At 39.2% G+C, this 13,514-nt stretch overlaps 1 protein-coding gene across 3 annotated transcripts in view; it reads left to right on the top strand.

Annotated features, from left to right (window-relative positions):
- The first annotated feature begins 3 nt into the window (after window positions 1-3).
- Window positions 4-13,514, top strand: part of Echdc1 (ethylmalonyl-CoA decarboxylase 1) — a 33,832-nt gene continuing 20,321 nt past the window's right edge. The window contains exons 1-3 of one of the 3 annotated variants that reach the window (XM_010625743.2): window positions 4-303; window positions 9,548-9,895; window positions 13,046-13,188. In XM_010625743.2, coding sequence (XP_010624045.1) covers window positions 9,676-9,895; window positions 13,046-13,188 — 363 coding nt within the window. In that variant the 5' untranslated portion in view covers window positions 4-303; window positions 9,548-9,675. Of the gene's footprint in view, window positions 304-338; window positions 816-9,547; window positions 9,896-13,045; window positions 13,189-13,514 lie in introns of those variants that run through there. The other 2 variants (XM_010625744.3, XM_010625745.2) reach the window with 2 other exon arrangements.

Genomic DNA, 13,514 nt, shown 5'->3' with positions numbered 1-13,514 from the left:
GGGGTCCACGGCTCGGCATTCTCGAAGACTGTGCGATACAGTTGGTTCTTAGGGACGGGGTCCTGGAAATGTCGCTGTGGGGTGGTTGCTAACGTCTTTGCAAACGAATTCCGAGCGCAAAGCCCCCTGTCCGTGCCGCGGGCTCCCTGCAAAGCTCCTGCGCAGGCGCACTGCCCTCTTCTGGGCGAGGGACTCCGGACCCAGCGCGCAGCTGCCCCGGGCCTTGGGGAGAGAAGTGCAGAATTTTGCCTCCGACGCGCTGCTTTAATCTCGGAGTCCGGGGAACCCACTGTGCTAATTTAGGTAATACTCCCGGGATCTGTAGAACTCGCTACCGGTGTCTTCTCTTGCTTAACTAAAACATCTGTTACTTGTTTAATGCAGACAACTCAAAAAATGAGCAACACAGTCTTGGTATGGGTTCTTTTATTCTGAATTTTTTTTTTCCTGTGCTGCATTCCCTTTAAGATTACGCTCATATGCAAGAATATAGGAAATTATTAAGATCAAAGCTTGGAATGGCCGATAAAGACTAAGAGACCACCTAGGTCAACAACACCTGTTGCTGTAGGTGCTGCAGGACTAGAGAAAATCCGAGCAAGGGCAGGAATAACAATACCCTACTTGTGAACACCGAGCACTGGTGGTAGAGATAACGGTGGGGAAAAGTGTAATTGTGAAATCTGGAGGAGGGAAATAAAACATCCGATCTCGACCCTGATTATATGCAAAGCGATCATTTGAAGCGCTGAGATAACATTTCAGCATTTCAGCGAGGGAAACTGGCGTGTGAAGAGAGCCTGGAGTTGAACTGGGTGAGTGGTGAGGCCCGTTAACAGGGTAAATGGAGAGTTGAGTTGTAGCCAGGTTCTTAGGTGGTGTGCAATTTAATCTTTAGGAAAATCATTGGCAGTTAGTATTTGTCAGACATGGTTCTAGGTGCTGCAAATGACGCCTTGCAGCTGAAGTTAGTGGGCCAAGTTGGTTAAAGACGTAATTCTGGCAGTGAGTGCGGGTTTTAAGGGATATGGACGTGAGTGCACCGTGGAGTTAGAGGAAACCACCTGGAATTGCTCTGAGAGAAAACAAAGTGAAACAGGTAGAAAGACTACATATCCTAAGGCTTGAATAGCAAGACGTAGGAAGGATTTGATTTGAAGAACTGCACGTTGTTCATTTTGGGCTGGGTGTGGGAATAGCGTGCAGGTGGTGGGTAACAACTTGAAAGGTAATTTATAAGATGACAGCCAAAAATCAAGTCGAAGCTTGAGAAACAGGCTGTGTATGTTGACAGTCTGAAGTCACAAACTTCTGATTTTTTTCCTTGCTTACTATCTGCGTTAGCCTAATTGTTAAGTATGGGTTCTGAATTTAATGATTCCAAAATAATGGATAAACAGGTAAGGATTTTTAGTGGAATAATCAGCTTATTCTCTCTTTACTGAGGGAAGTTTTTTTATTGCCTTGGTAGAACATGAAAATAAATAAATTGGAAAGAGAGACATTTGGTCTCAGATCATCAGACAGTCTCCTTTCTTACCCCTTTCCAGTAGCTTGGCAGAGAGCTTGCTTACTCAGCTGGGCAAAACTTTTGGGAGTGGGGCAGCAACACAGCCTGTATGACAGATTTAAACATTTTTGCCCTGAAGAAAGTTGGAACATTTTAAATGCCTCAGAACTTTTTTATTGTAATTCTGGCAGTATCCCAAATATATTTGTTTATCGAGTTCCTTATACATATCTTGAATTTTAGGCTTCGCTTACTTGAATTTTCAGGTACTACTACACCTACCACGATGGCTGACACTATCTCTTCAACACTGAGCTCTTGTCAAGAGCAAATTTACCTTGTCAAGGTAAATTTTTAGAATTGGACTTCTTTCAGCCAGCCAATCTAGCGGGCCTAAGTAGTGTCCTCTGGATTTTTCTAGTATGATGCTGGTACAGACAGGAAAACCTGAGAGGAGAGAAAAAGGGAAGGTAGTGGAAAAAGTAAAAATGAGGGGAGAAATGTAGAAAAAATTTTAATTAATAGAAAAGAATACATGAAGTAATAAGCTTTCCTTAGAGAAATCCACATTTGAGTGATAGTTCAAAGATCACGAGATTATAAAGGATAAATTAGAGACATAGGAAAATAGATATACCTTGAAAACACTAACTGAAATAAATTGAACACACTAGCTTAACTACCATATGCGTTCTCTCATTTGAGTAATGCGTAGTACAAATAAAGAGCAAAATAAAAGTTTGATGAAAGGAATTAAGGACATAATGTTTTGTATAAGGGAAGGGGTTCAAGAGACTGAGATTGGGGAGCATAAATCGATTTAAGATGTTTCATCTACCAGTTACAGTGAATTTAATTCTGTTTCACAAACATGAACAAAAATAGTAACAGTAATAATGAAAATGGGGAAGGGGAATCTGAGATGGATGGCGGGAAGGGGACTAGAAGCAAGATGTGTTAAGCAGGTGCACCTCCTCCCTGAGGTGAATGGAAACTTCATGTGCTGCAGACTGCTAATAAAACCTCTTAGAAGATGCCTCATGAGGCAAAGGATTATAGTTACGTAGATATGGAAGGGTAAGGAGATGAAGATCTAGTGACATTAATACTAATTGCTGTAGTACCAACACCGTGTACAAAAGAAAGCAGAACATAAGTTGTTTATTGTTTGTTATTGACAATGATAACTAAATGTTAATGATTTTATAAGGCTTTACCCCTTATTTTCTAGTTCAGTTCCTTGTCCCTTTTCCTAAACACAGCATTATGACAGACAAATTAATTTTTCCAAGTAGCTATCTGTCTTTATCAGTTTCTGTACCATTTTTGTTTGAAATCATGATCTTTGCGGAAAGGAGCAGCAGCTCTGCCCCGATTTACTTTTCTCCACTCAGGTGTCTTTTCACATTTGATCACCCCTCGCACCGTGCACAGAGCCAACATTAAAAACACACTGCTGGGAAGGCCAGGGATTTAGCTCAGTATTTCTGCCACTTGCCTCTCAAGCGCCAGGTGCTGAGTTTAATCCCTGGTACAAAAAAAACAAAAACACGCTGCTGGCGAGACTGTTTGGCTCTGAGTGTGTAGGACTTCCAGCTTTTTGGATTGAGCTGGTAAGTAACCTTGAGAGCAGATTTTTCCCTAGACTACGGGGAGGCCTGAGGAGTGGAAAACTGGAGTGGGAGGAGAGGAGACAATTAGAATGGAGGCCATGTTGTTGCATTACTGTATGTATAAGCATTAAAAAAGCCAGGCAAGGAATCTGTTCTCCTTTCTGAAAGGAAGCAGAAATCAGGAGCTTCGGACCAGTAGTCTGGGGTGGCCCTGTGGTAGGCTGACAGAGGCCTAGTTATAAAGACAACTTGCTTTGGCCAACTGACAGTTTTACTTCTTGAACTTGCATTTCTTAGAAATTAAACAGTGAAATATTTTTTTTATGTTGTAAATGTAAATCTCATCTTTAGAAATGATAGATACTCATAGAGTGATAACCATATTGTGTATCATTAAGTTTTATACATATTTAACTTCAAAAATTTTAATTAAGGACCTGACTTAGTCCAACTTGTGCTGCTACCACAAAATAACAAGATTGGGTAGTTTATAAAAAACAGAAGTTATCAGGCATGGTTACACATACTTGTATTCCTAGCCACTTAGGAGGCTGAGGCAGGAAGATCATTTGAATCTAGGAGTTGAGGACAAAATAGTGAGGCCTAGTCTCAAAAACAAGAAATGCAGAACTTGTTTCTCAGCTCCTGAGGCTGTGAAGTCCAAGATCAGGATGTCAGCATCTGCTGAGGTCTGTCCTGTGCGTCCAGGATGGCGCCTCCAATGCATGTCCTTCAGAAGAGAGGAGTGCTGTGTTTGTCACATGGTAGAGGGCAGAAGGGCATGAGGGACAAACTCCCATCAAGTCCCTTTGTAAGAACACCTCACTATAGGCATGAGCTTGGAGCCCGCGAGCCGCACTTCCCAGTGCTGTTGAATTGGAAGTACTTTCAGTGAGTTTTGGAGGCTACAAAAATACTCAAACCATCATGCGGCCTTATTTCTGTTTAAATTTGCTTTGGGGTGGGCTTTAGGACTATGTAATTTTCATGCTGTAATGGATTACCTCTAACATGGTCTTTGGAATGAATAATAATCTGAAAACATGCAAAACTAGAATATCTTAAGTTCTCCCTCTACTGCTAGCTTGGCCACTTGGAAATAACTAAAATAAATTTTTAAAGGTGATCTGAATTTATTTTCTTTTAGTTACTCCTCTATAGACCCAGGAGAGCTGGTGTGTTGCTTGATTTTGTGTGTGTGTGTGTGTGTGTGTTGTTAGAACTCCCAAAAATTAGAAAGAATCAAGGGAAATAAAGGATAATCCTTTGCAGTTACTAACACTTCAGTTCATACCTATAGAATATCAGACTACATGATAAGAATTTTACTGGTAGAAACAAATCCTTTTAAATGCAAGTCTCTAGTGGAGCTTAACAAAAAGATCAGCTTTTCAGTTAGATAGCTGTTCCTCAGATTGAGTCTAAAATCCTTAGAGAAGCTTAGTCCCTTAGTGAAATGGTATAGTATTTGCAGATAACTTGTGTTCAGCCCCCTGTGTACTTTAAATCACCTCTAGATTACTTGCAGTACCCAATACAGTGTAACTGTTATCTAAATAGTTCTTAAATGCTTATTGTTTAGGGAATAGTGACAAGAAAAAAGGTACATGTTCAGTCCAGGTATAATTGCTTTTCCATCTGAGATTAGTTGGATCAATGACTGCAGAACTGGTGGATACGGGGAGAAGGGGGAAACTATTTGAGTTATTTCATTTTATGTATGCATATTTTGCTTCCTTGAAACTGAAGACTTTTGTTAAGTGTAAAGATGATGTATTTCTCTCCCCCCAAAAAAAGGAATCCAGCTCATTGAATTGCTATAAAATAATCTCTTAGCAAATACATATATCTGTATTCTTAGATCTCATTTTATGAATTTCTTAGCCATAAAAACCTATACAGAAGTGTACTTTCCTTCACGGCCCATAAGCTAAGCAATTAATCAGCTATTTTTTAAAATTCAGCTATACTTAAAGCTGTTACCTACTTTGAATAAGAATACTGTCCATTTTAAAAAATATTTTAGTGCTAGTTTAGTTATGTATATCTTCACAATTTACCTTTAAAAAAGCAAAGAAAGCTTCAGAACTTACTTTGATGTGATTTAGTTTGTTTCCCTGTTTTTCTTGTAGACCTTGACTGTGGAACAGGGCCTTGGTAGCTTGAACACAAGTGGAAAAGAATATGGAAAGGAAATAGAATGGGAATGGGAGCGAGAGGAACACGAACGGAAATTATAAACAAGCTTCGGAGTACGTCTGTCCTATCATGAGAATTTAGGTCTGCTTAGCTAATTTGTCGCAAGTCTTCACTGCTTGTCATTTCTAAATAACTTCTGAAATGTTTAGGTTTTTTTCCACAGAGAAATCTAAACTAGATCTTGGGACAACTTAGTATTTTCATTTGGATGATTACTGAGGAAGTCTCCAGAATCCTTTTGTTGCATTTTTTCATAAAGACTTCAGAGTACTAATTAGTAATTACATCTCTCATACACTTGAACTTTTTGCCTTTATTGCTTTATTTTTCCCTCATTGTCCTGCTCAAATCCTGAGAGCACCCTTATTTTAAATATGCTTATTTTCTGTTAGACTGGCTGTATAGATTTATACTTCAATTAGGGTGAATTAAGAGACTTTGTTACAATACAGTATCTAGGAATAAATTGAAGCATCAATATTATCTAAAGTATTTAGCAATGCAATTCGATGTGCTTGAGGACAGCAAAGCTCTAGACAAAAGGATTTGTGTTTTTTCAGGACTTAGTTTATTTGGCTAGAGTATTGAATTTTCTAATGATATTCCATAACTTTTGACCGTAATTTCTGAAGTGCCCCCTTTCCATAGTCGGACCTTTTACTCCCCCTCAAAAAGCAGGAAAATAGGTCTTTGAACCAGGCTGTAGTTTGGGGAATGAAACTGTCCCAGGAAAAGGAATAAGGTAAATATGGGGTAAAATAGCCATTGAATGAAAAAAAAATTTACAGAAATATCATGTAAAGTGAGTCATTTGCTTAGTCAGTAACTTATTATTGACTATATTTACTAGTAATATTGTATAGTAGTGGAAGGCCACGTTTGATGGTCATTCCCTGTAGCTTTCTGGGCCTTCAAGAGGCCTTAGCTACTTTAAAAGCAGGTAAGACCAATAGAATCAATAAATGCCTTAAGTCTATCATTTTTCAAATTTTGTAACTAGGGCTGATGTTGGGATAGGAGCATTTATACAAATGAGAATACTCTGTGGGTTTTGGAAACAGAGTCTAGAATTGGCAAAGGTTAAGATACTCAAAATAGCTAAATATTTAGTTTATTTTAGAGCTTTTAATATTCGACTACTTTCCTTGATTGTGTAATAGTTCTGTTTAAATAGAATTCTGAGTAGATCACGCAGTGCTTCTAGTATTCTTTACCCCATACCCTTACCAAAGACAGCTGGTGACTTTTTTGAAGGGAAGGAGAGTACAGAGTGAATCTGTAAGGATTGTACCATGACAGGAAAGAATAAATTGGCGACAGTTGAGAGCAGGTTCCATCACAAGATTGAGGGTGGCAAGTTACAGCACTTTCTTTTTCTTGTAAAAGTAATATCAAGTACTCACTCTTAGCTATCGGTCCATCATAAGACAGGATGGCAAGTTCAAGTAAGTACATTTTTCTTGGAAAGGTAACACCAAGCAAGTGTTCTACCACTGAGCTTATTTTTGGACATTGTTCTCTAAGAAAATTGTGACTTTTTGTTAAGCACACTAGTATATATTACAGAATATTAGGTCACTGTTAATATTGGTTATATTTTGTTAAATCACCTTGAGGTTTAAGAAATATTTTGGTCTCTTCGATATATTTAGAAATCACCTTATAGGTAATATTTTGAAAGACTCTCCCCAGGTTCCTAAAGGACATCTGTTCAGGGGATTGCATGCTACTTTGTACTCTTAGTTACTTAAACAGGGTGGAGTGTTGCACTGAGACACTTTGCCAGAAATGTCACTTGAAGGGAAAGCATTTTTAAGGAGAAAGAGATGATGCTGTATTGTGACCTTCTTTCTGATACTGTTTTATTTATTTTTTGGTTTTTTGAGACAGGGTGTCACTTATGTAGTGAGACTGACCTGGAACTCACTGTGTAGCCCAAGCTGGTCTCGAACTCACAGAGATCCTCCTGCCTCAGCCTCTCGAGTGCTGGGATTACAGGCGTGCGCCACCATGCCTGGCTGATACTGTTTTATTTTTCACAGCTTTAAAACAAGTTCTGTCTTTCGTCTGGCTATGCTTTCTCCATGTTTTCCTCCACTATCCTGTTGCTAAGTACCTTTTATGTGTTGAGTACTGTACTAGGCCCTAGTGACACAGTGTCTGTAACTCAGAGAACTCTCAGGAAATACCTTTCTACTGATAAAAAAATGAACAATAAAGTCAAACTGATATTTGGAATGTGTTAAAATGGGACACAGTAATACAGTGGGCTAGGATAAGTAAAGGCTAGGATATTTCTAGGGAGAGACTTAGGAATGCAGCTTTTAAATATGATTAGGTGTTTTCCAGGTTAGTGACGGAGTAAAGAACATTCTAGGAAGGATTAAATGATACAATTTGACGTGGTAAATTTGTGGAACTCTGCTTATTTGGAGCCTCATGTACATTGTGTCGAAATGTCATGAGAGAATAGAGTGAAGGTTTAAAGTATCAGCCAAATCAAAGAGAGTTTTAGATTTGATCCTTTGGGTAGTCGAGAACTGCCGAAAAACCTTAAATTTGTCATATCCTGGTTGGATCATAAGGATATCCAGGCATACATTCTGAATTGGAGATAAAAATGTGAGATTTGTGATCTTACAGTTTTAGGAAAGCTATAGGCAGAATGAAAGATCTCCAACAAGTCAGTATTAAAAAGGGAAACTGGAAAAACAGGCTTAATGTTCTAACATATTTTACAAAAGAATTATATGCAAGTGATAATGTGCATATGAAAATGGGAGTTACCTTTGCTATGCATCATAAAAATACAAAATGAAACCAAAATGCTACCTTCCAGTAGCATGCTTAAGGGGAAGTAAAAAGGCAGTAGAGAGTGAAAGGTTGTAAAGCAACTGTAACACTCACTGTGGGAATGAACATTGGTATGACTGTTTGGAAAACTCTTTAGCAGTATTTTCTATCACTGAGTGTATCGGTCAGTTAGCTCTCTGTGGTGTGTGTGTGAGAAAGAGAATGAGATTTTTCACACTGATCAGTTTGGAGCCACCACTGATTTAAAAAAAACAACGTGCAGAATTCTTCAAGGTTTAACAAGTAGTGCACGCTGGGCTGCAGCACTCCTAACCTAACCAACCGTTCTATTCCTAGATATATATCAATCACAATGCATACACATTGCCCAGAAAATATGCCCAAAGTATTTATAGCAACTCTACTTGTAAAGCTGAAAATTGGAAGCAACCCAAATGTCTGTCGACATTAGAGTAGATAAATTGTTGTGTATTCATGTAAATGAATGCAGGAATGAGAGAGAATAAAGGACTTTTCAGACTCTTCTTCCATGAAATAACAATAATGCATGTGAAAAAAAATCTAGGGTTGAAATCAGACATAAAAGAAGATGTTGCTAAATTCATGTACATTTCCAGAGCAGGTGAACTAATCTTGAGCGTTAGAAGCCAAGGTGGTCATTTACCTTATTTGAGGGATTGCAAGCAAACAGTGGCCCAAGGGATCTCTTGAAATTCAGGTTATATTCTCTCTCTCTTTCTTTGGATGTGATTTACTGAAATGTTTTCACCTTGTCAAATTTCATTGAATGGTAACACGCTTTATGTGCTTTTCTGAATGCATCTTTTTGTATGAACAAAAATATTCATGTAGGGCAGAAGTTTATGGGCAAAAATGAGATTATTCAGGTTGTCACGTAAGGAAAGTGACAAAACTTTGGAAAGCGTGAAAACCACAAACATTCCTAGCTCTTTCCCCATTTTTTCTGCCCTCTGTCCAGCTTCTTCTATGTCAGTATTGCAGAAGGCAAAGACAATGCCAAGCATAAAATCTAACAGTGAGATTGCTCTTGTCACATACCGCCTAGAGTTTGTCACAGGGAACATTTGGGCTGAGTCCTTAGACTCTGAAGAAGAGAAAGCTTGGTGGATGAAGCTCTGTGGCGAGAGGGACTCCCTAGGGCAGAGCCTGCCTTGTACCCTGGTCGAAGGGCAGAACGGCAGTGTGCTTTTGTAACCCTCCCTGGTGGACCCCAATAAGTGCACCATGATTTTGTCATTACTCTTAGCGATGTCCTGAATTGATATCCTTCTTGAGTTACTTGGATTAAGGAGGAGGGTAAAAGAAACGGAACTCCATACTGGTCGATCGTATTCTGAAAGAATACTTTTGTTTCATTCTTATTTCTGCTTTTTGCACGGGTTGGTCCCAGACTTGTGGGCAAGGTCTTCTTGCCTCAGCGTCCTGAGTAGCGCACGCCACCGTCAGTACAGCCTGCTGGCACAATACGAGGAAAATCAAGGTCTGTTCACCGGCACAGCTGCCTACTTTTTCCCAGAAATGGCCAACAGGCTTTTGAAAACCTCGTCCGTGTCTGCAAGGACGAAACTGCTCCACCAAGTGGGCACGTCCCTGTATAACACCACTCACGGCTTCGAGGAGGAAGAAGTGAAGAAGACGCTCCAGCAGTTTCCGGGGGGGTCCGTGGACCTCCGGAAGGACGACGGTGGCATCGGCATCCTCACTCTGAACAATCCCAGCAAGATGAACGCCTTCTCAGGTAGGAGAGAGCATTCTTTTCCTAGCTAGAGAACGGCATGGAGGCTCACCGGCTGTCCCATGGGTGTAGTCCTTGGCCTGGTGCCAGAATTCCTGCAAGTCTCGGCGCTGTTCATCGGATTCACACACAGCCGTACTCTAATAGGAACCATACTCATTTATTTTAATGTTTTCACAAAATTCATGAATTTTGATTGATAGAAATGTTATTGTTAAATCAATCTTAATTACGTTGCCATTGAAATTTATTAACTGCATATAAAAACTTCATTTTCACCTAATTCCATTGGAAGACAAAGAAAAGGAGGTTTCAAAGGTTTTTCTGAAACTAAAGAGAAAAACCTATACATAAAAAATTATGTAAAATATTTTCTATGAATTGACGTAAGACTGTCATTGTTAATAGTCCTTCTTTTGCTCCTAAAATTTATTTTAATAACAGGAAAGGCTTTCTCTTTTTCTTTCTTTCTTTCTTTTGAAGTTTTTAATTGGCATGAGTAATTAGGTATTAACGGCATGATACTTTGATACATGTGTTTAATGTATCATGATCACATCAGAGACACTAGCATTTCCTTGGGTTGAGAACCTTCCAACTTCTCTCCTCTGTGTATCTCTGTCTGATTATCGTAAACTGCAGTGAAACACTGTGCTGCAGAAACTAGAACCTATTCCCGATTGGAACCGCAACTCTCACTTAGCTGTTGACCCTTTCCTAGCACTTAGATACTGGTGAATACCTTGGATTTGCTAGTTACGTCTCTTAGCATGGGCCAGTTTTATACTTAAGGAGCCTGGAGAGCCAGGGCATGTGGTGATGTATAACTTTGGCTGAAGCTCAAATTTGAATCATGCTACTGTGTTAATACAAGAGCCAATGAGTAGCTTTCCAACCCTCATCCCTCATACTTGAGGTGATTTTGGTAATTTCTACTTGCCAGTTACATGCTTCCTGGCGAGGGTAAATTACATTCTTTACTAACATTTGAAATACTGGACTCAGGTATTACAATAAATTCTGTGTGTCTACCTTTAGTATAGTAGTACCTGCAGACATAATTCTGTGAACTGTTAACTTTGAGAATTGCCGTAGTGGGTCTTTACATTGAAGACATATTTTCTCTCTTAATCAGATTTCAAGGACTTTTCTCTGTGTCAGTGTAGAGCACTAAAATTATAGGGCAAGATCCAAATGCGATCCACACATGTAATTTTAAATATCCTGGTAGCCATCATTTAAAAAGAAGAAACAGGTACAATTGATTTTAATAACACACTCAGTGCATCTGAAATATTATTTCAGCAAGGGAATCGTAAACAATTATGAATGAGATATTTTGCTTTTTATTTGCACACTAAGCCTTGAAACCTGGTATTAGCTGCGTGGGATGGGTGGCTACTTTCTTAGGGTAGCTCCACACCTTCAATTCATTTAGGGAAGAGACTCCAATTTTACTATTATCCTAGGAAACTAAATGTAGAAAGATCAGACTGTCCTAACTTAGATCAGTAGATTTTTATTTTTTGGTACCAGAGATCGAACTCGGGACCTTGTGCTGGCGAGGCAGGTGGCGGCACCACTGAGCTACATCCCTGCCCTAGATCAGTAGTTCTAAGTTACTACTGAATAGTTAGAAATAATCATTTACTCAAGTGAAAACATATAGTAACCTGGTGCCTAATGTATAAACCTAGCAACAGCCGTGCTGCTTGGATTTGGGAAAAGATACTTGGTTAGATTGAATGGGCAGAAGAGTAAGTTCCAAAGCCCTTGTTTAAAAAGTATGTAGCTAGATACTCTTAAGTTTCCCTCTGACTATTAAGTTTTATTTTACAAAGTCAAAAGATGAATTTAAGATTAACTACAAATATAGATCTTTTTTAAGCTCAAGCCCACCATTATTTTTTAGATAACTGAAATATCATAAATGATTGAAGGTGCATATTTCCCTATAGAGATTTATTCTTACCCTAAATGTTTGGGGTTTTTGTTTCCCTTGCTAACCTGAAAATTATTTAAGAACAAGAGCTATATATCTAAAGCATCTAAGAAATTTCTGGAAAAGTTTTAAGACATTTTGGTTACAGTTTTCAGTAAGTCATAATTAGCACCTGGACCGGTAGGCTGTGTTAGTCGTCTGCCAACGAATTACTGAAACTGTACCACTACTTGTTGTTTTAAAAAGGCAAAGAAAAGTTCTTGACCTTGTGGGATTTGTATTCCAAGATTAAGTGTACGTGGTTTAATTGGGCATAAATAGTAAGTTTTAGAGACTCAGTTGCCAGTTTTAATCCTCTCTCATACCTGTTATATTGGCTTATAAAGCATTTCCTAAGCTGCAGAAAATAAATCATGTCGACAATAGGACTATGTGAACTTGGAAGATCACCAGAGATAAGCAGATCTGAAACATACCGACTGCAACTTAAAAAATAGTCCTTGCTGTTCCTATTTTGAATCTACTTAGACAGAAACTCGTACAGCATTTGGAGGGATATCGAGGTAGCAATGCAGTATAACCTGTACATTATGAACCTGATGGTAGCCCAGTGAAGCACTCCACGGTACCCCTTGGGGCTCCTTAGGACACTTGTGGATCAAGGGTGTTTCCCACCCCTTTCCCGCACTGCCTCTGTTAGCCTAGTTCTGGTGTGATAGGGTAGGGATCTCCCTTTATTCTGGATGCCCTGTTTCCATTGTATCATAAGATCCCATAATCATAATAAGAGCCACGAAGCTTATTGAACTTGTTGACTGAAACACCTAACCTAGTTTGCTATAAGGCTTAATTTGTGTTTACCTTTACCCTAAGAAATAATTTTTCCTTATAACCATAACTCATGTTGTACATTCCAGTTTTTCTATCCCCAGGGCATTATATATTTTCATTTTTCTGCAAACATAAATTTATGTGATTTCTTAACATAGGTAGAGAAATACATACACTAAGGAACTTTTAAAGCAGGGACTGTCATATGTATCTCTTTTGTATATTCTATCGGACCAGCACAATAGGCACTTTTTTGAAAAGCATTAGTAACTTTGTAAAAGTTGACCTCAGAATCTTGATTGACTAAGGTGACTACTGTTTCTGTTTTCTCAGTCTCAGACTTACCTGAGTTTGTGATTTCCATCTTCCTTTCCTGGCAGGTACTATGATGCTACAACTTTTGGAAAAAGTGATTGAATTGGAAAATTGGACAGAAGGGAAAGGGCTCATTGTCCGAGGGGCCAAAAACACTTTCTCTTCAGGATCCGATCTGAACGCTGTGAAAGCTCTAGCGACTCCAGAGGTGAGGTTGTGCGGTTCATGCTGATTTGGACTGCTCGTGTGGACTGGGCGTGTGAGGCTGTGTCTGTGTGGTGATGAGCAGGACTCTTGCTCTTTGCCTTCAGCTTTTGGTGGAATTATAAAGAGCTGTAAGGGGAATGATGTAAGGGAAACAAATGATCCTTTAGGTTTTTGCAGTAGGCTCAGGGAGCACTGAGGTGAACACTTGGAAATGACTCCCTTTGGCTGCACAGTGCATTCAGCTGTGTCTTTGCTTTTGCAGAGTGGCATTCTCTCTCATTCCCTCCTCTCTCTCTCCCTCCTCTCTCTCTCTCTCTCTCTCTCTCT

This window comes from Fukomys damarensis, unplaced genomic scaffold (assembly GCF_012274545.1).
Source record: "Fukomys damarensis isolate Sample0158 unplaced genomic scaffold, DMR_v1.0_HiC HiC_scaffold_14, whole genome shotgun sequence".
Taxonomy (NCBI): Eukaryota; Metazoa; Chordata; class Mammalia; order Rodentia; family Bathyergidae; genus Fukomys; species Fukomys damarensis.
This window is presented reverse-complemented; position numbering and strand designations above follow the sequence as displayed.